This window comes from Molothrus ater, chromosome 27 (genome assembly GCF_012460135.2).
Source record: "Molothrus ater isolate BHLD 08-10-18 breed brown headed cowbird chromosome 27, BPBGC_Mater_1.1, whole genome shotgun sequence".
NCBI lineage: Eukaryota > Metazoa > Chordata > Aves > Passeriformes > Icteridae > Molothrus > Molothrus ater.
Genome location: NC_050504.2, coordinates 3328422 through 3352242, shown reverse-complemented (window position 1 = coordinate 3352242; position 23821 = coordinate 3328422). Strand labels below are relative to the sequence as shown.

The following is a 23821-nucleotide window of genomic DNA, read 5'->3' as shown; positions in this document are numbered from 1 at the left end:
TCCAGGACTTGGCTGGTTGTGAGCTGCCCTAGCGCTTTCTTCACAAAGGAGGGATTTTGATTTTTAAACAAGAATCCCTGTGCATTGTTTGAAATAGCCTGTTCATATTAAATAAGATGTTCTCTAAGTGCTGGCAGGATACACGAGTACAATCTTCACAGACAAGTCACACAATCCTATTAATAAAACTCTTGCACTACCACGTATGGTGAGAAATGGAACATCAGCTGTGTAGAAAATCTGAAATGCACAAAGTTGGAAAGAACAAAAGAGAACAAACAACGATCTTTAGCAATAGCAGCTACAGAACCTTAGCAGAGGAAGTACCTATTCCAGAAACCATTAAATGAAAAGAATGTCACCCAAAAGAAGTGAGATGTTCAACCTTAACCAAGCCTCAGAAGCCCAGCTGTGGGCTGGATCGCCTGAGATAGCTGCACAAAAATACTGTTCAGCAAATTATTCTTGGCACAAACAAGAAGTTTGGTAAATGCCCTGGGAGAAGGAAACACCCTGATGGTGACACCCAGTGTCAAATGTATAAATACAGAGAGCTGGGGATGAACATTTGCAGTCCTGAAGCTTATCAGGTTCTGCGGCTAAATTTGGGGTTGCGGTTTTACTCTTGCCTGCTGTCACCATGAGCTGTGGCACCAAATCTTCGAGCAGTACCATCAGAATTAGCAGTGGAGGAGGAGGAGGTGGTGGTGGTGGTGGAAGATGCAGTGGTGGAGGTGGTGGAGGGGGTAGGTCTGGTGGATACTCCTCGATGTCCTCAAGAAAATACACCTCTTCTGGAGGCAGCGGGGGCTTTTCTGGGAGAAGCTTTGGTGGAGGAGGCTCCAGGAGCAGCTATGGGGGGGGCTTTAGCAGCGGCAGCTGTGGCAGGATCAGCCGCAGTAGCTATGGGGGGAGAATGAGTGGTGGTAGTTATGGAGGAGGAATGAGCTGTGGAAGCATGGGAGGAGGACTTGGATCAGGAGGGGGTGGTTTTGGGGGAATGGGAGGTGGTTATGGAGGTGGTGGATACAGTGGAGGTGGATTTAGTGGCTTTGGGGGTAGTGGTGGCTTTGGTGGTGGTGGCAGCTATGGAGGAGGCAGTTTTGGTGGCATGGGCTTTGGGGAGGATTCTGGCTTGCTCTCCACAAATGAGAAGCTGACCATGCAGAACCTCAACGATCGCCTGGCGTCCTACATGGATAAAGTGCGACGCTTGGAGGAGGAAAACTCCCAACTTGAGCAGCTGATCAGGGAGTGGTACAAAAGCCAAGCTCCCTCTCAGAGCAAGGATTACAGCCAATATTACAGGACAATTGAAGAGCTGCAAAACCAGGTATGATGTACTTTGATTAACTTAGAACAGGTTCTTATTGGAACAGCGCTTTCCTCATGCAGCACAAGGCCCCCGTTGGGGGTGATATTCCCCTTCCTGGGCTTTAGTCAGGAAGCAGAGTGGTGTGGGGACCAGCTGCTGTCTGTGTGTTCTACCACACGTGTATTTGGTGCAGGGAGCATTGCTGGGTGCAGTGGCAGATCAGCACCAGTGCCCCATCACATCTCCCGTGCCATGCTCCCTTCAGTGCTGGGCTGCTGCTCGTTCGTTCTTCACTCTTAACAGCAGACTTCAGCCTTGCTTGTGTCGTGCTATTATTGCCATATTAATTGGATGTTTTTATGAATATACAGGAGAGCCAGCATATGCAGTTAGTCTCATTCCAGCACTCAGCCATTTAACAGTCATGTATCTCTTGTGTGAACATGGCTGTTCTCAAAAGTAATGGAAATTCTGCTGTCTCGCTGTTTTTTGTTGGTTGGGTTGGGGTTTTTTGTTTGTTTTTGCTTTATTGAATATGAGGAGTTAATTTAGTTATTCTTTCCAACAAGGTATTTTTAATGGATATTTAACAGTAAGGGCACTTTTTTTAATCTGGAAGCAACAAACTCATCTCTCTCAATAGCTCCTGCAGCTCTAGTCAGGCTTGAAGGCTTGACGTTGCCATAAATCCCTTCTGCAAGGTGTTTGTGTACAGGTGTTTCTTGTCTCTGACATCAGACTGAAAAGACAACCGACTGAATAACACCTGCCCTCTCCATTTCAGATTGTTGGTGCCAATGTGGACCTTAACAGGATGCTTCTTGACATGGACAACACCAGAATGACTGTGGATGACTTCAGACTGAAGTGAGTCACTCCCTTTCTGGTTCCATCCACTTTGCCTCCCTTTATCTCCATGAGTTTGCATTGTCAATTAATCTTTGTAGAAGCTGGAGACTTTTGGCTACAATCACAGGATAGAGAATTGTTGGGAAAAGCATTCTGAGAAGGATTGCTTTGGGTTTTCCTTATTATTCTTCTCCAGACAAGTTCTTGAAGAGACACATTTAAGGGACTCCATTCTAAGTTTCTCCATCCTTGTATGTAGATTTATAAGCACAATCCTCATGGTATAAATCTCACAGAGAGAAACTGGACTGAAATCAAACACAGCTATTGGAGATAGAAAGGGAATGGGATCCTTTCTTCTAGGAATTGACCAGAGATGTAAGATGGGAACTGTCCATAACTGAGATACCAAACAAAGAGGTCTGGCAGCGCTTTTACTCTCTTTCTTGTCTGTCATTCAGGTATGAGACTGAATACACCCTCCACCAGAGTGTGGCAAGTGATATCAATGGATTACGCCCACTTTTGGATCAACTGACTCTGTCCAGATCTGACTTGGAGACACAGTTTGAGTCCCTGAAGGAGGAACTGATCTTCCTGAAGAAGAACCATGAAGAGGTAAGTTTCTTCACACTTCAATAATTAAAGGCAACTCAATGAATTTCCCCTTGCTTTTTCCACCAGCAACAACCAGGTTTTGGCCACTGGTTTTGATCACCCAACTTGACACAAGCCAGCTTTGATGTTGAGGAGTGTGCAGAGAGCATAGCTGCCCACAGCTGGTGTCATGAGAGACCAGGTCAACACATGAAACCAGGGGCATGAATGGCTTTCAGTACAAACTACAGTTTGCTTGCTGAACTCATGGAAGGAAAATTGGATAGACTATATGGAGGAGTCAAAAGAAAGCATTTTACTCTCTTCAATGAGATTTCCCACTGAGAAGAAAAGATTCCCACAAAGTGTACACTGCATAGAATTCCTTACAACCCTGTGGAGGCAGTGCCAGGGTTACCATGCATGCAGTGCCTGGCTGTGAGCACCAGAGCCTTGGGAATGTAAGAATTGTTCCATGGCAAGGGCAGGCAAAGCCCTTTTGCTGGATTCAGGAGCTGTGCGAGGATCCATGTCCTTTTCCTTCCCTTTATTTGAACTGATGCCATCCCTCCTTACCTTCACCCTTTGAGAACCTCATGGGGTTTTTGTGATTTTTTTCCAGGAAATGAGAGGACTGCAAGGCCAGACTGGTGGAGATGTCAATGTGGAGGTCAATGCTACTCCTGGCATTAACTTAATGGAAAAATTGAATGAAATGCGCTGCGAGTACGAGAGGCTCATTGAGAACAACAGGAAGGAGGTGGAGAGCTGGTATGAAACCAAGGTAAAGCACAGGCAGGCTTTGGTAATTAAATCCTTCACAAAGTACTGGACCTATTTACAGCTGGTAAAAGGCAACTTATCATGTGTTATTTAAGGGACAATAACTTTCAATTACTTTAGGCAGTTTCTTACAACAGGTCAGTCCTGGAACATCAGTTATGTGGTAAAACAAGTGGAGCCTCTGTGTTCCAGCAGCCAGTGAATTACCAGGGTGTTGGCAGAGTGGCTTGTGGGAAATAAACAGTCTGCATGGAATCTTTATTATTATTAATTGATTTCCTGATGTTTTTATGATAACCCCACAATGTTTTCTAATTATAAAAAAGGCCTCAATTTTGGATGTCAATTTTTCAGATGGAAGAAGTTAATCAGCAAGTCCACTCCAGTGGCCAGGAGATACAATCAAGCAACCAGCAGATCTCTGAGCTGAGGCGTGAATATCAGAGTCTGGAAATTGAGCTGCAGTCACAGATCAGCATGGTAAGGAAAGGCATTTGCTTTACCTGTGACACAGTCTGTATGTGAGAAGAAGAGCTACAGCCAGCAAGTAATCCACCCAAGGAGAATGGGATATTGGATTACTTACCTTCAATGATACCCTTTTGTCTGAGGATTTGTGAAGATCTGTTTACCCACATAAATAAATTAAAACCACCCCATTCCCATAACCCCTGCATTTTGTTTTCCCTTTGCAGATAGACTCTCTGCAGTCCAACCTGGATGACACAGAACGTCGTTACAACATGCAGCTGCAGCAGATCCAGGGCATGATCGGGCCCCTGGAGGAGGAGCTGGCCAGCATCCGCTGTGAGATGGAGAGCCAGAACGAGGAGTACAAGATGCTCCTGGGCATCAAGACCCGCCTGGAGCAGGAGATCCAGCAGTACAGGGCACTGCTGGAGGAGGGACAGCAGGATCTTGTGTACGTACTGATAGAACACCCAACTGCTGGTCAGGAAATGTAACAGGGGGCATCTGCAAAGCAGATTTTGTGCTGAAATGAGGCTGATGCAGCTGTCTTGGCCAATGGCCTCCCAGGTGTGAGATAGTTCATTCTGTTCAGAATGTAACTCAAATGAAGAAAAATTAATGCAGAAATTGCAGGCAACCCCAACAAGGGAAGAGATGAGAATCTTGACTCCATGTTTCAGAAGGCTGATTTATTATTTTATGATATATATTATATTAAAAGAAAATTATATACTAAGACTATACTAAAAGAATAGAAGAAAGGATTTCATCAGAAGGCTAGCAAGGAAAGGAATGGAATGACAATAAAATCTTGTGGCTGACAAGAGAGTCCAAGACAGCTGGACTGTGATTGGCCATTAATTAAAAACAACCACATGAGACCAATCAAAGATGCACCTGTTGCATTCCATAGCAGCAGATAATCATTGTTTACATTTCATTTTTGAGGCCTCTCAGCTTCTCAGGAGAAAAAGATCCTAGCAAAAGAATTTTTCTTAAAATATGTCCATGACATTAATTCTGAACTACCAGTTTGGGGCTGGACAAGGAAACTCATGTAAGAGAGCCTGGTTCTGTTTGTTAAGCAAATGTAAATAAGGCAACATGTTGCCTTTATAGTTTTACAGAATATTTACATTTGCCTAACAAACACATACCCTGCCCATTGGTAATGAAAAAGAAACAAAACTCTCAATAGGTGAAAAGAAGCCACATCACTCTGTGAGCCAACTAAAGTCCATATCTTGTAACTTTTTCTCTTTCTTCATATTGTCATGGTGATGGCTTTGGTACCTTCCTTGAGAGACATATGGGGCTTTCCTTATCTTCAGGAAGCCTTCACTGGCTCACAAGAACAGCACAAAAATGTCTTTCCTACATGGTTCCAGAAAAGCCATGAACTGAAAAGGCAGGAAAAGACTGTAAGCAAAACAAAACCTAACCCAAACCAACCAAAGTTTTCCAAACCTTTATAAAAATTTCTGGAAGTTCAAGCTACTTCAGCCTCACTTATGCAGTGTTCCAGCTTATTCTTGGAAATGGTGCCTGAAACAGCAGCAGAAGTTTCAGTCTCTTCATTCTGATTTTGAGCCATACATTGATATATGTGCTAAATATTGCAAGGAATCCCTAGGCAGAATGTGGGAAAAGCAAAAGCTCTTGCTTTTCAAGTTGAAGTTGACAGAGGGGATAATTTTTGGCACTGCTTCAGTTGTTTTGCTGTGCAGTGCTGGGCTCTAACCAGTAGCATAGCCCAGAGAGGTGCTGGCTCCTGGGCAGCAGATGTACTCAATGGCTTTTGGATGGCAAAGTGCTGTTGATTAATTTTTTTTCCCCTTCTTTTTCTCTCTTTGCAGAATCCCAGCAGGAGGCATGGGAGGAGGCATGGGAGGAGGCATGGGAGGTGGTAGAATTGGAGGTGGTGGCTATTCTGGAGGAGGAAGAGGAGGAGGTGGTGGCATGAGTGGTGGATATGGAGGTGGTGGCAGCGGAATGGGAGGAGGAATAGGAGGAGGAAGTTGTGGAGGAGGAATGGGAGGAGGAAGTGGTGGAGGAGGAATGGGAGGAGGAAGTGGAGGAATGGGAGGAGGAAGTGGAGGAATGGGAGGTGGAAGCGGCGGTGGATGCATTGGAGGAGGAGGAGGAGGAAGAACCTCAGGAGGCATCAGCAGTTCCCACTCCTACTCTTCATCTTCCCAGTCCCAGTCCTGCAGGAGTGGCGGCGAAAGCCAAGGTGAGAACTCTGGTATGGGCATAGTGTTCTCTCAGTCACATCCTGACTAATTTATGCACTAATTTATACCAACATACTCTTCCAGAGGCAAACAGTACTGAGGGTAAACTAAAATTTCTGGGAAGTATTAGATTTATTGTTACTAACAATTCTTTCCTCTTTGTGTGCAAAACTCCACTTCCAGAGCACACAGTCCATTTCTATTGCACTTTGTAGGTGATATCAGCTGATCTTGTAGTTTAACCTCAGCTGTTTTTTCCCATCTGTCTCATTCTTTGCAGAATCTCATAAATCCTGCAGCCTTTGTGCCATGCTGGAGTTTTCCTTTTTGCTTTTGGAATGCTTATGGCCACTCCCACATAATCCTAATGTCTGGGGGATGCTGGTATCTTGGACATTCAGTGCCAGGACTGATGAAGTTCATACTTGTTTTGTCTCTAAACAGGATATGGAAGAAAATCTTTTGACTAAGAATTTACATCAAGGATCCTCCAGCACAAGACCTTTCAAAAAGAAACTGACCCAAATCCGCTGCATTCCCCATGCTCCCAAGGAAAGATGACGTTCTGAACAGTTCCTGGGAGGTGCAGATGCCACCTCTCCCCCTGCCCTGCATGCTCTGTGCTGCTTCTGCCCACAAAGCTCTGCAGCTTTGGTCCTTGGCACTCAAACTGCTGCTTTACAGATCCAACCTGTTTGGTACTCAGGTTGCTCTGAATCAGGGAAATGTCTCTAATAAAATTTAATTTCTGTCTATGCAACCAGAATCCTGTATGGGGTTTTTCTTTCCTTCTGCAGGTGTAAACACTTAGAAAACACAAAGTCATGCCAAGACACACCTCCAGGTAGAGAGGCTGATTATACACTCCAGTAGCTGATAACAAAATTTAGAGTTAAAACACAATTTCTGAGCAGTAGGGGCAGATCAGAATCTTCTTGGGTTGCGCCTTTGTTTTCTAATAACGTGTCAGATATTCCGGGAGCTGAGTTCTGAGACACAGCAGATGAATATCAACCTGAAAGGGGCTGCAGAACCTCAGTGCTCAATGACTCTAATGGTGCTGGTAGCACATGAGTGTCCACAAAGGAACACAAATGATTACAGAGATGTGGTTGTAAAATGAAACCAATGTTTCAATTCACAAAACCTTGATGGGTGCTCCTTGGTTTAACCTGGAAATGCACACATAAGGGATCTTGTTTTGAAATGATAGGAAGTGAAAGGGAAATATAATTTACAGGAACTTCACAAAGTTCATTTCCATAAAATGTTAATATTGACAGCAATTGCCTTTGACCTCTGAGAAATTTAGTACATGTAAAAGGGCCTGGAATATTCACCTCTGTATACAGCTATCAGTGTATCCCAGCAACTGAGGGGCCAAAATTCCAGTGAGGCTGCCCAAGGGGAGGGTGCATCTCACCTGCACACAACCTTGCAGGCTGAGCTGCAGGTGCAGGGCTGCACACAAAGGAGAGGCCTCTGGGGTTGAGCTGAGAGTGAAACAAAATGTGAGTTCCACAGAAGAGGAGCAGCACTGCTGAGTAACACAACAGATGCACGTAAGTATGGATTGAGAGAACAGACACAAAACTGATTTCCAGAAATACACGTCACACTGCCATCTCAGCACTTGGAAACCATTCAGGGAAACAGAAACTCTTGACTTACACCAAGCCAAAGTGTGCTGGCATTGTGCTGGCAGGAACGAGCCTTTGCAGGCTTGTTAACAGAGTTTGTGCTGCATAAATGCTGCCAAGGACACACAACAGGAACAGTGAGATTCTAGTAATGTTTTTTTCTCTTTCTTTGGTTTAGAAACTTGGACTACACACACCAGCCATAAAGAGCCATGGTGTTCATGATAGATGGTCTGAGGATTAAGAATTGTGGGTATTCCAGAGCCCTCTAAGGGAGGGAATTGCATTGTCACCTCCTACAGGTGCAGGGAGAGGGACAGGGACCTCCACTGATGCCTGTCCACGCTCTAAACTAACCTTGGAAGAGTATTTATTTCCCTAACTCCTCATTACTTTGCTGCCCCACAGGCACTAAGTGCTACACACCATCCAGTGAAGTCCAGAAGGGGTTAAAACAGAATGCAGACAGCAGCTACTGAGAGACCCCGGTGGAGGGAAGGATTTCCAAGATCATTTTACATCCATAAGGCACAGTTTTGGGTTTGTGTGGCAAGGTTTGGGTAGCAGGGGATACAGGGGGATTTCTGAGAAGAAATCTGGTGAAAGCTGCCAGAAGCTCCCCTCATGCTCAATGGAGGCAGTGCCAGCCCAGGACAGCCCCGGTGCCAGCCAGGGCAGGGCCCCTCAGTGACGGTGGCAGCACCTCGGGGTAACAGAGCTACCAAGGGTGAACAAACCTGCACAGCTGCAGCCAGAGAGAGGAGTGGGCTTATTTCTTCTTCTGTAATATGGAACCTCTTCCTGAAACACCTCTAGGTTGAATCCATCCTCCTTCTCTGTGGATAAGCTGATTTTGATGTGGCAATTCACAGCAGGTCCCACCAGCTCCTTGTGCTTCCTTTGAACAGCCCAGTGACTCTTCTGTAGAACTGCAATGCTGATATTTAATGCACAGCTGGAAATCTGAAAATTTGTTTCTCTTCAAGGTTTTTTTCAGTTTCACAGAAGCCTGATTAGTAAAGATGGAAAAAGCAGCTCACTGCCATTCCCTATTGCATGGGCAGTGGAAAAAAGTACACAAGGATTTCTGACTCTCTGTTGGGTGGTGCAAGGTATTCTGTCGTGGTTGCAAAACACCCTTCACTGTAATGAGCTCAGGTAATGATGATATTTTCTCAGATCTAATCTTTGGCTGTTTTAATCAAACTTATTTTTTCATTGTATTATATAATTCAAGGACGTATTCTGAGAAATTACTATTTAAATACAGTGTGAAAATATGCTAAGTAAAATATTTCTTCTCTCAATTTCCTCTGAGTCCATTTAAAACCATTACAATAAAATTAGGAGCTCTTTGAGAGGAAAAGATTTAATATCTTTTTCCTTGCACAATGTTACTTTCGTGGCTGTTACACAGAGTTTTCTTCAAGAAGAAAAAAGACTGTGATCCACATGCTGTATGTTCAAAGAAAGCTGAATGCCAGCAGGATCTTATTCAACACAGAGTGAAAAATTTGAAGTCTTCTTCTGTAACAGACATGGGAATGCAGTCTTCAAAATTCTAATTTCGGTGCATTAAAGTAGATCCCTATAAAGCTGATGAAATTTGAAATAAATCAATGAATGAAGAGTCCCTTGGAGGCTGCTGGTGTTATGAATCATGTCTGTGATCTCAGGTGGAAGACTAAAACTGAGCTACTGAGTTTCAAAGCATAAAAAGTAATGACCACAGACAATGAAGCAGAAGCTTCATTAGCTGCCGTTACCAGCGCGATATTGCCAGATTAACAGAAACTCAGACGTATGACATTGTTCAACAAAGTATCCAACAAGGAGCCACCCACATTAAATTATAGTGCAGCTCGATGTGAATCAACTAAGACATATTTGCACTGAATGGTAATGCCTTTTACTTACCTCAGACAAAATTCCTCTTAGCACATCATTTTTGGCATGAGCACTATGGCTGGCAAGCCCCATGGGAAGCTGGACTGCCTGGCAGGTGACACCCACCTGGGCAGGTATAAAGAGCCACCAGCAAGGACAGCCCGCTGCACTTTGATTTCCTAAACCTCGCTGTGCACAGCTTCGCACCTGGAGCTGAACATCTGCTCCTTTCACCATGAGCTGCAGCATCAAGAGAACGTCCAGCACCTCGTACAGGAGCGGAGGAGGAGGTGGCGGTGCCTGCGGGGGCAGCAGCGGCCGCAGCTCCTCCGTGTCCTGCCGGCGCTACGCCTCCTCCGTCATCGGCGGGGGCAGCTACGGCGGCGGCCTCAGCATGGGCAGCATGGCCGGGGGCTTCGGCGGGGGCTTCGGCGGGGGCTTTGCGGGGAGCTGCGGCCCCGGGGGGGACCTGCTGCTCGGCGGCAATGAGAAGGTCACCATGCAGAACCTCAACGACCGCCTGGCCTCTTACCTGGACAAGGTGCGCATGCTGGAGGAAGAGAACGCTCAGCTTGAGCACCACATCCGCGAGTGGTACAGGAAACAAGCTCCCAGCGTTTCCAAGGACTACAGCTCCTACTACCAGACCATCGAACAACTCCAGAATCAGGTAGGATCATCCTGGCTCCATCTCCCACATGCTCCTCTCTCCTCTAAGGCCTTCCTCCTTCCTCTTTGCTTCTTCCTCCTCTCTCTGTCCTCAACACTGGCTCTACCATCTGTAGGATGGCCGTGCTGGTGGTACCTCAGGCACAAACCTGTTGAGCTGCACCTCCCATCCATCCCCTGGCTGAGCAAACCCTCAGAGCAGCCCACAGGCAGCAGGGCACAGCCCGAGGCACCAGCAGCTCCAGCAGCCACAGACACGCTGGCTCATGCCATGAACATCCCACATTGTGCAGGTGCCTCCAAACCAGCCATGTGTGGTTTGCAGTGCTTCCCTCTGCTCCCAGCCACATCAGCTGAATGGAGTGCAAAGCCAAAGTAGAGTCTGAGCTCTCTTTGTCCCTTCACCCTCCTGCAGACAGGACTGAGGTCCTCCATTACATCAGGTCACACAGTACCAAAAAAACAGATTAAACAGATACTGTGAAGAAGCACTGTATATAGAAAGCGCTGCAAACTCTTTGGGATTCATGAGAAAAGGAAGAGCATGGATTTGGCAGGATGGTCTGTGGTAGTACAAGCTTCACTGAAAAGTAAATCTGGATCGTTACCCTTCCATATGCCCCCTGCACTACTGCAAGAAATAATTTTAAGACACTCATTAATACCCTACCAAAACTTAGAGCCTTCTTTCTGCTTGTCCTGGAAACAGAGAACACAGAAAGACTCCTCTCCACCTTCCCCTTTTGCAGATTATTTCTGCCACTGTGGACAATAACAGAATGCTTCTGGACATTGATAACAGCAAGATGACTGCTGAAGACTTCAGAATGAAGTGAGTAGCTCCCTGTGAACCTTGCCTGTCTGTCAAATCCCTCTTATCATCATCTAGGAAGACAAGGGACGACTGCCCTGGGTGGTATTACTGAGTCATCCTGTTTTACTGGAATACTGATCTTAGAAAGATATGTGCTATTGACTGTCAGTATTTCATTTCCCCATTCCTCTGTCTCTGTGTGTGACACAGGTATGAGAATGAGCTGGTCATCCGTCAGACCGTGGAGGCTGACATCAATGGCCTGAGAAATCTCATGGATGACCTGACTCTGGTTAGATCTTCCCTGGAATCTGAGCTGGAGTCCTTGAAGGATGAGCTGATTGCTCTCAAGAGAAACCATGAGGAGGTACGATCCAATGATAAATAGCACAGCCAAAGACACAATCCATTGATTCTTCATGGCCCCCACCATCACATATCAAGTCCATTTTGCCTTATGTCATGGGATTGTCAATCCTTTGTATCTTGTAGTGCTTTGCCCTAGCAGAACAATTGACCTGTGTGTGCTCTTGTCTCTCTCTCTGCACTCCCTGCAGGAAATGAGGCAGCTCCAGTCCCAAACTGGTGGCGACGTGAGCGTGGAGGTCAATGCTGCCCCTGGACAAGACTTGACAAAGATCCTGAATGACCTGAGAGATGAATATGAGCAGATCATTGAGAAGAACCGCAGGGAGGTGGAGCAGTGGTATGAAGTCAAGGTATGTAGCAATGTCCAGAGTGGAGTCTCCTTTGGTGGCACAGCCCAGACACCCTGGTACCGGGACTGACTGAAAGGGAGAGGCTCCCTGCAGGTGTGAGCTCTCATTCAGCAAATCTGCTCCCTTGTGGCTCAGCAAGTGTCTCTGGGGTTTGACTCTGCAGATCCAAGAAGTCAATCAGCAGGTCACTTCCAGCAGCCAGGACATCCAGACCAGCAGCCACCAGCTGAGCGAGCTGAGGCGCGAGATGCAGAACCTGGAGATCGAACTGCAGGCACAGCTCAGCACGGTACGCGGGCAGCATCTGCAGGCCCTTCCCTCCCTGGCACGGGCAGGCAGCTGTAGAACTCTGCTCCTCACCTCCTGTGTTTGCCTTTCCAGAAAAGCTCTCTGGAAAACTCCCTGGCAGAAACCGAGTCTCGCTACGGATTCTTGATGCAACAAATCCAGGTGCAGGTCAACTCCGTGGAGGAGGAGCTGGCCAGCATCCGCTGTGAGATGGAGGCTCAGAGCCAGGAGTACAAGATGCTCCTGGGGATAAAAACCCGCCTGGAGCAGGAGATCCAGCAGTACCGGGCACTGCTGAATGAGGGGCAGCAGGATCTTGTGTATGTATTTCATATTATAGCAAGGGAGTCAAAAGAAATCCTCATGTACTTATTTGCCAATAGAGACTTTTTGTCTCTGAAGCTACATCAACGTATCTTTCAATTGAATATCCAATGTTAGTAGGTTTTGATTAATTCTCTGTTGGCTTTTTTTTTTTTAACAGTACTTCCCAAGGAGCTTTCCAAGGAGGTGGAAAATCCTCCCAGTCATATTCTGCTTCCTTCTCTCATTCCCAGTGTGGAGAAATGTCAGGTAAGTCAATACTTTGTAAGCAGGTCATTATTAGTGGGTTACATCTGCCCCAATAGCTACAATGTATTTGGTCAGAAAAAGGTTTGTAGTTTGGGTGGGAAAGATTCCGAGGTCCATTAGCCTGGGAGTGAGAAACCTCATTACTCTGCTGCAGCAGAATCAGGGGTTGAAATACAGCAAGTGCTGCTCTTCCCTCTGCCTAAATATAAAATACAGTTTATAAACTTTATGGGATGGGAAATACTTACTGGAATAATAAAAAAATACAGTTCTGACAAAGCACCCAGGGTGCTGCTGGGCATGGAGCCTCTGCACCTCTGCTGCTAACACTGTCAGGCGTAAGAATTCCACTCAGCAGGAATGCTCAGACTTCCCCTGAAGGCAGTGATTTGCTCTGTGCTCACACAGGGCAGTCAAGAGTGTGCTAGAGCAGCAGGAGAGACCCTGGCACCGCCCGGCTGCAATGCTCCGACCATGGGCGGCGAGAGACACCCGAGAGTTTCTGCAGCTCGGCCGAGGGAAGGGTTTGGAAGAGCCTGGTCACCTGCCCCAGCACCCCCTCCTTCTCCCTGCAATGCTTGGCTTACTCAACTTGTCTTTGGCAACTCATTCTTTGTTAAAGGGTTCACACTCTGCTGGTAACTCTGCTTTAATAAATCTTTATGTCTGCAATTCAAATCACAACATGTCTGAGAAAATAAATGTAACCAACCTCGTGGGGGTACTTATCCAGATCATCCAGTAAATACAGGCTGTGGAGTTGTACCTGGTACATGATCTCACAACAGTCCATTCTGAACTAGGAAAATGGACACAGTGCTGGGATAGAACCACTGAGTGAAAGGAAATATCAGGAATTGTGACCATGGCTGCGTGGGGTGAGACAACAGCCAGCCTCTGCCGAGGGGAACTGCTGGGTGAGGCTGGCAGAACTCTCTCTTCACAAGCAAGAGGTATAAGGCTGCAAAGAGAAATCTAGTTGTCAGTTCTTGCCACAATTTTTCTCCTTCCTGAGATGTTAAAAAACATTTACAATTTTGTTTCTTAATGGTCACTAAGGGGTTGCTTTCTGGCCCCTTGCCTTGCCACTTGTACTAAAGAGAATGAATTATGTGAGTGAAAGGAGAAAGAAAATACAAATGATGGGTAACTATCAGGAGATTAACTGTTAATTTACTAAACTGTGCCCAATGGTACTACTGTGAGTTATCTGAGTCCATTGATCTCATCACAGCCAGAGTACTGTGAGAGGGAAGGTGTGACTCAGGAGAGGTTCTTCCAGTATGAAGGGGCTTCCTCACAAGTATTTCTACACCTTCTGTTGCACAGAGAATGACGTATTGCTGACTTCTGTTGGGAGAAACACACAGCAAGACAATGGATCTGTTCCCTTCAGTGTCATGCACCAAAAACATTCCAGTGTTTATGATAGAAATTTCTATTTAAATACTGATCTAATACCAAGAACCCAATTTCTGTTAGTACACAGAGCTGGCTGATACTCTGCCTTAAGAGAAATGAGACACATTCCTTTCACTGAAGGTATTTTCTATATTTTACTGCTTAAGAACATAAAATATGCAACAAAATTAGAGATGAGACAGCAATACTAAATTAGGGCAGCTCCTTTAGATGTATTTTGCTTTCTCAAGATCACAGTGAAGCCCCTTTCAGTCCCTGACTGTTGTGCGCCAGATACATGAAATCAACCATGTATCACTTACAGGTGCCTGTTTGTCCCTTCCCACTGATTAAACCTGGTTTCTGGTATTTCCCATTTCATTTCACACCAAAGGATAGATCTGTTAGGGTAATGCAATGAAACATTTTCTCATCACAACCAACATAGAAGAGTTTGATTTTGTTTAGGTCTTCTCTCAGTAACCACATGCCTCTGCCAGCACAGCACCCTGACTGCAGCCTGCAGTGTGCCCAGAAAGTATACATTTTCTACTTCTGTTGAAAAAATGACTTTTATCAGTCCAGCATCAGGAATTTGTGTGAATAAAAGCCTGTCTACAATTAATAAAAAGCTCATTTCAGATTTTAACTGTATAGAAAATGATGTAAAGCAAATGCAAACATGACTTTTGTCTCTAGAGGCTGCCAGAGCTCACTCAGGTCTCAGCTGTGTTTACTGTACCCAAAGCAGCTGAAGGAGACATCTTTTAAAGCCAGATTATTGAACCTTAAACTACAGAAAATGTCTATAACTGAGGAATTTAGAATTCAATTAGTTGCCATCATCAATAAACAGGAGCACATGGAAGCAGGAAGAGAGAAATTGGAACAGGAAAGGATCCTTCTGCTGGAACAGCTTAATTTCCCTTGGGAAGCATCTCTAAATTTGTCCTTTTTCAGTGGTAGGAAGGACTATGAGTAATGATTTAGATCAGCCGTGGAATTAAAATAGCTCACACTTAATAGGATTTTCTGTAGGTCTATACATACACAAGTTTATGAGCCCACTGCATGGAGTGACATAAGAGGAAGATGAGCCCAGAATGAGGGGTTGTGGAAATCCTATAGCTCTGGATGAACTGAGCAAATGCTCAGGTTGAGTGAAATGAAATCCTATAGCTCTGAATGAACTGAGCAAATGCTCAGGTTGAGTGATGCTGCAGGACAATGGATGAGGAATGCACAAACAGAGTTCCTGATGAAACTCTTGGGAGTTGCGCTCTTCTTACCAAGACCACGTTTGACTCATTTACTGTAAAACAATTAATTACCAGTAATTGTATCTAGGATTGTTCTCTCCCTGTAGTTTGACTGAAGACATACATCCAGTAATGGCATCACAGTCTCTGTGGAAACCACAGGCTGCTTTTGGTTCCTCTGCCAATTTGGAACATCCAACTTCACCAGGGAGTAAACAGCACTGGGAAAGGGTTCACAGCACTCCTACTTCAAACAAACTTCTGACGTGCAGAGGTCCATGGGGCATACTATGAGCAAAAGGTCTGCCAGAGGAAAATGTGATTTCAAAGCTCTTACAGTGCCTTTGAATGGCTGAGGAGTCTCAACATCTACAGTAGAACACGTCTGACCTGCTTGTCCATCGTGAAAGGTAATGGCTCCTGAACAGTCTTGGCTCTTTTGGCTCCTGAACAGTATTGGCTCTCCTGGCTTGTGAGGTAAATCAGCAGGTCCAAACTCACTCACAACAGCCAACTCAGGCCAAGAGCCACAGGACAGTGGCCAGAAATGCACATGGAGACAAGGAAATACCCCCAAATTACAGAACAGTCTAGAGATTAAATGTTTGGGATGCAGTTATGGCAGTAAGGATGGTTAGAGCACCTATTCAAAAAAGAGGAGAGGAACAGAGAGACAGAGAAAAGGTACCTGGTGACAGTATGAAATTACAGCATTGGGAAATGTCAGAAATTGTTGGGCCGGGTTTTGTGATGCAACAATGCTGAGAAGGAGATATAAAATCAACACCTCTGGCACTAACACCAATCAGCAATAAACTTCTCATAGGGGAGAATAAAAGTGCATTTCAACAATCTAATGAGGAAAATATGACTAAGGAATCACACCCTGTGAGAAAATAATTTTTATTTTTTAATAAAGATGACTCAGTCTCAATAACATATGCAAAGCACCTGGTTCTGACGTGTGGATAATTAGAGAGCTACCAATAAAACAACAATCATAATTATGTAGATCAAAGGCTCTGTGATATGGGGGTGGTGGTGTGTCAAGAAAGAGGGTGAATGGTTTTCCATGATCCTTCAGTCAGCCATAACACATTAGTAACTTTATGGATCTAATAATCACTGTGGCTAAGAAAAAAAAAATCCTGCTTGAGCCACAACTGCAGGGTGTGTGTAAGTAACAGCATAAATGGAGAAACCGACAACAAAAAAATGAGTAAATTATAACTTCCAAGTAGAGACGGATTTCCATCAAAGTTCAACCCTCACATAATGAGACCCCTTTTCATTCAGGCCTAAAATTTACATTTTCCAAAAGTTATTTAAAGGCAAAATTTCCTTTCCAAAGAAGGGCTTACCACAATCTGCCCCCTTACCAACATGGTGCAGTGGTGCAGCACAAAGGGACAAAAGACTGAAGGTAAGGGGGATCTAGAAGGTCATCACAGCTGACTCTGTTATACAAGGATAAAACCCCCAACATCAATTGACTAGATCAGATTTGAAACTCTCTCTTCCATCCACAGCTCCTGCAATGGAAACTCTTCAAGACCCTTCCGCCTCTCAAAGTTAAAAATTTCCCCTTAGTTTCTAGCCTAAACACACTCAAATCCAGACTGTGCCCTTTCCTACATGGACAATAGGATGTTCTGTATTTCAAAGAGCCCTGGTTCCTCCTTCCTCAAGAACCAGCTGATAACAATCTCAGCCTCTAACTGGCCAAGCCAAGTCCTCTTCTTTCCCAGGATACAGCCAATGCAGCCATAGAGACTTCATGTACATATTTCAGTTTAAGATAACCTCTGAGTGATTGGAAATATGCACAAAAATGTTTAAAAACTCACAACTTTAAAATGGCATTACTGCATGCATACCAGAGCATGAGACAGGAGAATTTCCTGTAACTGATACCACCAGAGTTTGGTGAGAACAGAAATAACACAGCTGCTGTTAAGCTCATTCCACTGTGATTTACCACTAAGTACTCTGAGAGACAGTGCCCTCTGTGAGCTTTCTTTTCTAGGGAAAAAAAACCTGAACTCTAGATCCTGACCTAAAACAGAACTTCTTAAGAGATTCTCTTTCCAGAAGTGGCAGTTCTGAGGTGAATTTGAACCAGCCTCACACGAAGGGTGTTTGAGTTCATACTTCTCCAAATCTGAAATTAAAGCAGAGTGATTAGGTGGTGCTTTCACCACCTGTTTTGAGGACAAAAGAAAATTACTCCAAAGAACAAAGAACAACTATTAAAATGAGTCTCACTCACTAAGTAGCCAGCAACGAGCTATCTCCAACAAAATCTAACTCACAGCCACCCACCCGAAATTGCAGTGCAGGCTTGGGGTGAATCAGCATGCAAACCCAGTACCTGGGGGGAGGGCTGTCCCAAGCCCCAAAAGAAATTCCCCTTAGCACATCACTTTCTGCATGAGCACTATGGCTGGCAAACCCCATGGGAAGCTGGACTGCCTGGCAGGTGACACCCACCTGGGCAGGTATAAAGAGCCACCAGCAAGGACAGCCCGCTGCACTTTGATTTCCTGAATCTCGCTGTGCACAGCTTTGCACCTGGAGCTGAACATCTGCTCCTTTCACCATGAGCTGCAGCATCAAGAGAACGTCCAGCACCTCGTACAGGAGCGGAGGAGGAGGTGGCGGTGCCTGCGGGGGCAGCAGCGGCCGCAGCTCCTCCGTGTCCTGCCGGCGCTACGCCTCCTCCGTCATCGGCGGGGGCAGCTACGGCGGCGGCCTCAGCATGGGCAGCATGGCCGGGGGCTTCGGCGGGGGCTTCGGCGGGGGCTTTGCGGGGAGCTGCGGCCCCGGGGGGGACCTGCTGCTCGGCGGCAATGAGAAGGTCACCATGCAGAACCTCAACGACCGCCTGGCCTCTTACCTGGACAAGGTGCGCATGCTGGAGGAAGAGAACGCTCAGCTTGAGCACCACATCCGCGAGTGGTACAGGAAACAAGCTCCCAGCGTTTCCAAGGACTACAGCTCCTACTACCAGACCATCGAACAACTCCAGAATCAGGTGAGATCATCCCAATGTACGTGGGTCCATCTCCCACATCCTCCTCTCTCCTCTAAGGCCTTCCTCCCTCCTCTTTGCTTCTTCCTCCTCCCTCCATCCCCAGCACTGGGCTCTACCACCTGTAGGATGGCCGTGCTGGTGGTACCTCAGGCACAAACCTGCTGATCTGCACCTCCCATCCATCCCCTGGCTGAGCAAACCCTCAGAGCAGCCCACAGGCAGCAGGGCACAGCCCGAGGCACCAGCAGCTTCAGCAGCCACAGACACGTGGGCTCATGCCATGAACATCCCACGTTGTGCAGGTGCCTCCAAACCAGCCATGTGTGGTTTGCAGTGCTTCCCTCTGCTCCCAGCCACATCAGCTGGATGGGAGTGCAAAGCCAAAGCACCTGGATGGAAGGATCTGAGCTCCCTTTGTCCCTTCACCCTCCTGCAGATAGGTGAAGAACTGAGTTCTTCCCTTACAATCAACTGTTTTCACAATGAGATCACTTACAGCATCGGGCAAAGCCCACGCTGCCTCCTACACCCAGAGTGCAGAACCCCATGGGGGCTTGGCCATCTCCCAAAATAAATGTTCTTCTGTTCTTTCCCCCCATCAATATACTCTTTCATCAAAATCTTTGGGAAGCCAAAACCTTGCACACACCAGTCTGTATGGCATGGCAACTGAGGAACTTTCTGAGGCCCCTGCACTACTCTATAAAACAATCATTAACACTCTACCAGAGCTTTGTGTCTTTTTCTGCTTTTCACTTAGTTTTTATCAAAGTGTTCTTTGGTAGAGTGTTCTACCTGTTCTAGATTCTGGAAATCTAGAACACAGAAAGACAACTGTCCACCTTCCCCTTTTGCAGATTATTTCTGCCACTGTGGACAACAACAGGATGATTCTGGACATTGACAACAGCAAGATGACTGCTGATGACTTCAGAATGAAGTGAGTACCTCCCCGTGAACCTTGCCTCTTTTGTGTCACAAATTTTATGAGACTCATGAATGCAGGTGGATGAAGCCCTGTCTAAAGTGGTGTGACCAAGCCTACACATCGAAATGAAATGAGTGTGCAATACTTTGCTTTCCTTTGGTACAGGTATGAGAATGAGCTGGTCATCCGTCAGACCGTGGAGGCTGACATCAATGGCCTGAGAAACATCCTGGATGGTCTCACTAGCACTCGGTCTTCCCTGGAATGTGAGCTGGAGTCCTTGAGGGATGAGCTGACTGCTCTCAAGAGAAACCATGAGGAGGTACGATCCAATGATAAACAGCACAGCCAAAGACACAATCCATTGATTCTTCATGGCCCTCACCATCACATATCAAGTGATTTTCACCTTATGCCATGAGATTGTTGTTCCTTTGTCCCTTTGTAGTGCTTTGCCCTAGCACAACAAATGACCTGTGTGTGCTCTTGTCTCTCTCTTTGCACTCCCTGCAGGAAATGAGGCAGCTCCAGTCCCAAACTGGTGGCGATGTGAGCGTGGAGGTCAATGCTGCCCCTGGACAAGACTTGACAAAGATCCTGAATGATCTGAGAGATGAATATGAGCAGATCATTGCAAGGAACCGCAAGGAAGTGGAGCAGTGGTATGAAGTCAAGGTATGTAGCAATGTCCAGAGTGGAGTCTCCTTTGGTGGCACAGCCCAGACACCCTGGTACCGGGACTGACTGAAAGGGAGAGGCTCCCTGCAGGTGTGAGCTCTCATTCAGCAAATCTGCTCCCTTGTGGCTCAGCAAGTGTCTCTGGGGTTTGACTCTGCAGATCCAAGAAGTCAATCAGCAGGTCACTTCCAGCAGCCAGGACATCCAGACCAGCAGCCACCAGCTGAGCGAGCTGAGGCGCGAGATGCAGAACCTGGAGATCGAACTGCAGGCACAGCTCAGCACGGTACGCGGGCAGCATCTGCAGGCCCTTCCCTCCCTGGCACGGGCAGGCAGCTGTAGAACTCTGCTCCTCACCTCCTGTGTTTGCCTTTCCAGAAAAGCTCTCTGGAAAACTCCCTGGCAGAAACCGAGTCTCGCTACGGCCGCATGCTCCAACAAATCCAGGCGCAGGTCTGCTCCGTGGAGGAGGAGCTGGGCAGCATCCGCTGTGAGATCGAGGGTCAGAGCCAGGAGTACAAGATGCTCCTGGGCATCAAGATGCGCCTGGAGCAGGAGATCCAGCAGTACCGGTCGCTGCTGCAGGAGGGGCAGCAGGATCTTGTGTATGTTCTCTGTTCGCAAATAAGGGCACCAATTTTATCACAAGCTTTTCTCTCTTGGCACTTACAGAAGATAGAGTAGAATATTTTACTTGTCTCTAGCTGAAATCTAAGTTCAGCAACTTTTATTCACAGCATCGGCATTGAAATGCGTCTATCAAAAACCTCATCATCAGATCAAACATCAAGGGAAACACAGAGCAGATTGTTACTGCCAGGTTTTGAGTTAATCAGTTCCTCTTGACCTGTTTGCACAGAGTGAATTCCATGAGAGGAATCACTGTGCCAAACCAAATTGTAATGAAGTTCCTTCTTTCAGCAGACAAATAAGCACAGTTGGACTGTGAGAGTACAAGAATTTTACTGCAGCAGTCTCTTGCTGTCTCTGCTTTTACAATTTTCTAGGAAAATACAGCTGAATTGAATGAAATGAAAATATATATATAAAAATACATTTGCAAGATCCAGGAAAAGCTGAGTTGTTACATTCACTGCACATGATGTCAGTATGTATTTATTGCTCCCTTAATTAAAACTCCTTTCCTTTTACAGATCATGTCAAGGAGCTCTCCAAGGAGGAGGTATGTCCTCCCACTCTTCTAGTTCTTACTGTCATGGTCAATCTAGTGACAAGGCAGGTAAGAAACATCTTCCAAAGAGCATCCAAACTTATGGCTTCCACATTTTGTGTTTCATCCCTTTTCCTGTTAATACCAACCTTGTGCTATGGTTTCCACATCTGCAATTGCAGCAGGGATTAAACCATTCACAATCAAAGCTCTTCATTTCAAAGTGGTTTGGCTCCAATTCCAGAGACAGGCTAAGCTCCTTTCCCATGCTTTTGCTAACAAATGAATATGTAAATGGTGGATGGATCTGAAATGTCAGTGCTGCAGAGAGACTCTTGGTTTCCCTATCAGAGCAATGGTTTCTTCTTTCTTTCCACAGGACAGTCAAGAGTGTGTTAAGATACCAGTGACCTGTTGGGCTTCCCTGATCCAGTCGGTGCCGTGGGAGCAGCCGGCCCTCAGCGTGGTGTGACCTACGCCATGCACAGACTGCTCTCCAAATGCTATTCATTAAATCAAATTTCATAATTACTAGGCTTTTCCTAAAACTATCTACCCCTCCCTTCAGATCCTGTCCAGCATTGTGATCAGTGTGCTCACACACAGGTTTCTGCAGTGCACTTGGTTCTCTACTGAACAACAATTCCTTGAATAAAGCTTTATCTTTCTGCAATGCAAAGAAAACTCTGTGTCCAGCAGTCTATTTGGTATATTAATATTCTATTTACACTTAGGTGTAACAAGTCAGGCACACAAAGGAATTAAGGTTGCATGAATTGTGTAATATGGCTCCAAAGAAATACGTGAATTCTAAATCATATGATGACTGGATAAAATCCTGGAGATGAAGAAACACATCCACATTAAACTCAAGGGTGACACCTATGGGGAACAGAAAGGGGTGAGGGAACCCCTTCATAGAATATGTTGCAAGGGGTGTGCAAGTAGTTGATTTGCCAATTCAGCAGCTGAAGTGAAAAATCAGGATTAATTAACCTCAAAATTTCATGAAAATTTTGTCAAATCAAAACCACTTTTCCTTAGTCACTGAACAAGAACAAGAAGTCCTATTCAGGCAGCCCTTTCCCAGCTTCTGGGTGAGAGCTCTGTCTAATCTTTATCAATTAAGCAAAGGGTTAGATCAGGAAATGAGTGAGGAGTATGAAAGTTCTACTAACCCAACATTTAGTTGTTGGGATTATTCCTCCTGACATGTTGGAAAATCTGAGCTCAAGTCTTTTATCTGGAAGTTCCAGATGGAGGAGTGTGTTCCTATATCCCATAGGGTCATTCCCAGATCTGTGCTGGGTGGAACTCTGGGTGGAGAACGGCACGGTGCAGGCAAGGTTCAAGCTTTGTCACTAAACCTGCCCCACTTCGTGTTCCACACTCAGCTTATTTGGGCTCAACAGAGGAATAAAACGGGTGAAATATCTCAGTCATTTCAAACAGAGAAATCTGCATTTCAGTGTTTGATTTGCAGGGCTAAGGAAGCTGCTGAACAGGGTCAGCCACATAGCAGGGAGTGACTCCACTGCCGCCCTGCCCCAGACCCTGGGTGGGTCTCAGAGGCTCCATTGTTCCCTGAACACCTCCTAAATCATCGACATTTCTTATTCTGTCACGCAGCTTTACACTTACACTTCGGTTTGTAAAGAGTCAGGACAGGTAAAACATCATCATTTTGGACAACAAGGTATTATTTTAAAATACATCAAACTGTTCCATGTTACAATCCAGGCTGAATTCTCAGCACAGCAGGAAAGGGATGAGTCAGAGAAAATATTTCCATGGGAAACAAAGGTTTGTAATGTCAAAGCAGATCTGCCACTCCTTGGAGTCACAACAGGACTCTTCTGCTCTGCACAAGTAACAGAAATTCTTCTGCCTTATGATCCCTTTTACTCCTCTCTCTTATCAACCAATGCTGACTATCCCAAACCCCCCCCAGCACTAGCCAGCTATAATGGACTTTGGGATCAAATACGTTTTTAGGCACAGTTTAACTAGGAAGAATGTCTGTAATCCCAGAAAGGAGCCATTTGTGCTCTAGGCTGCCTGTTGGGAACATTCCTGAGTCTCCTGCTTCCCTTCTGCTCTCTTTGAGGTGGGACACGTTTGCAGTGGCAGCATGAGGGAATGCTGTTATTGAGCCTTATCCTGCTCCAGTGGCGTGTCCCACAGCCCCGTACCAGGGACAGGATTTATCTGTGGGTGACAGAGTGTCCGTCCATTTGGGTCGCCTACCTGGCATCCTCTGACGGCAGTTAAGGAAACAACAAGTAGGTTTTGTGACACAAACTGCTCGAAAACACTCCCAAAATTAAATTAAAGCCTCAGGCCTGGGACACGGTTCGTACAAGGAAAGCACAGATTCATTAAGAGGAAAATCGGCACGGTTTTATTTTGATTTCACCCCTTGGATTCGGTGGCTGTGCTTAACAGCCAGGCCTGCAGGGGGCGCTCTGTGCCGCTGCCGCTTCCCAGGCCCCAAATCCCAGGGTTGGTGAC

At 45.9% G+C, this 23821-nt stretch overlaps 3 protein-coding genes and 1 long non-coding RNA gene across 5 annotated transcripts in view; 3 read left to right on the top strand and 1 right to left on the bottom strand.

Annotated features, from left to right (window-relative positions):
• Positions 1–23821, bottom strand: part of LOC118696589 (uncharacterized) — a 146633-nt gene that overhangs the window by 58588 nt on the left and 64224 nt on the right. The window lies entirely within an intron of this gene.
• Positions 641–7015, top strand: LOC118696572 (keratin, type I cytoskeletal 14-like). 2 transcript variants are annotated; one of them, XM_036398776.2, is made up of 9 exons: positions 641–1333; positions 2100–2182; positions 2626–2782; positions 3384–3545; positions 3899–4024; positions 4240–4466; positions 5872–5993; positions 6042–6248; positions 6694–7015. In XM_036398776.2, the coding sequence occupies exons 1-9, from the start codon at positions 641–643 to the stop codon at positions 6717–6719; spliced, it is 1803 nt and encodes a 600-aa protein (XP_036254669.1). In that variant the 3' UTR covers positions 6720–7015. The 2 variants fall into 2 exon arrangements, with proteins under 2 accessions (XP_036254669.1, XP_036254668.1); XM_036398775.2 differs by having other exon boundaries at positions 5872–6248.
• On the top strand, positions 9865–13460 carry LOC118696579 (keratin, type I cytoskeletal 15-like). Its single transcript, XM_036398786.1, has 8 exons — positions 9865–10446; positions 11195–11277; positions 11470–11626; positions 11817–11978; positions 12142–12267; positions 12360–12586; positions 12751–12839; positions 13248–13460. Exons 1-8 carry the CDS (start codon positions 10012–10014, stop codon positions 13265–13267), a joined length of 1299 nt encoding a protein of 432 aa, XP_036254679.1. The 5' UTR covers positions 9865–10011; the 3' UTR covers positions 13268–13460.
• On the top strand, positions 17884–21994 carry LOC118696580 (keratin, type I cytoskeletal 15-like). The gene is made up of 8 exons (XM_036398787.1): positions 17884–18533; positions 19391–19473; positions 19627–19783; positions 19975–20136; positions 20300–20425; positions 20518–20744; positions 21294–21379; positions 21690–21994. The coding sequence occupies exons 1-8, from the start codon at positions 18099–18101 to the stop codon at positions 21707–21709; spliced, it is 1296 nt and encodes a 431-aa protein (XP_036254680.1). The 5' UTR covers positions 17884–18098; the 3' UTR covers positions 21710–21994.

What these genes read in the sequence shown, in the direction of transcription:
- LOC118696580 (XM_036398787.1), top strand. Translation starts at nt 18,099, where the DNA reads ATGAGCTGCAGCATCAAGAGAACGTCCAGCACCTCGTACAGGAGCGGA. An exon ending in TGCAGGCACAGCTCAGCACG is followed by an intron (nt 20,426 to 20,517) that starts GTACGCGGGCAG and finishes TTGCCTTTCCAG; the next exon opens with AAAAGCTCTCTGGAAAACTC. An exon ending in GAGGGGCAGCAGGATCTTGT is followed by an intron (nt 20,745 to 21,293) that starts GTATGTTCTCTG and finishes TTCCTTTTACAG; the next exon opens with ATCATGTCAAGGAGCTCTCC.
- LOC118696572 (XM_036398775.2), top strand. Translation starts at nt 641, where the DNA reads ATGAGCTGTGGCACCAAATCTTCGAGCAGTACCATCAGAATTAGCAGT. An exon ending in TGAAGAAGAACCATGAAGAG is followed by an intron (nt 2,783 to 3,383) that starts GTAAGTTTCTTC and finishes ATTTTTTTCCAG; the next exon opens with GAAATGAGAGGACTGCAAGG. An exon ending in GAGTGGCGGCGAAAGCCAAG is followed by an intron (nt 6,249 to 6,693) that starts GTGAGAACTCTG and finishes GTCTCTAAACAG; the next exon opens with GATATGGAAGAAAATCTTTT.
- LOC118696579 (XM_036398786.1), top strand. Translation starts at nt 10,012, where the DNA reads ATGAGCTGCAGCATCAAGAGAACGTCCAGCACCTCGTACAGGAGCGGA. An exon ending in TCGAACAACTCCAGAATCAG is followed by an intron (nt 10,447 to 11,194) that starts GTAGGATCATCC and finishes CCCCTTTTGCAG; the next exon opens with ATTATTTCTGCCACTGTGGA. An exon ending in TGCAGGCACAGCTCAGCACG is followed by an intron (nt 12,268 to 12,359) that starts GTACGCGGGCAG and finishes TTGCCTTTCCAG; the next exon opens with AAAAGCTCTCTGGAAAACTC.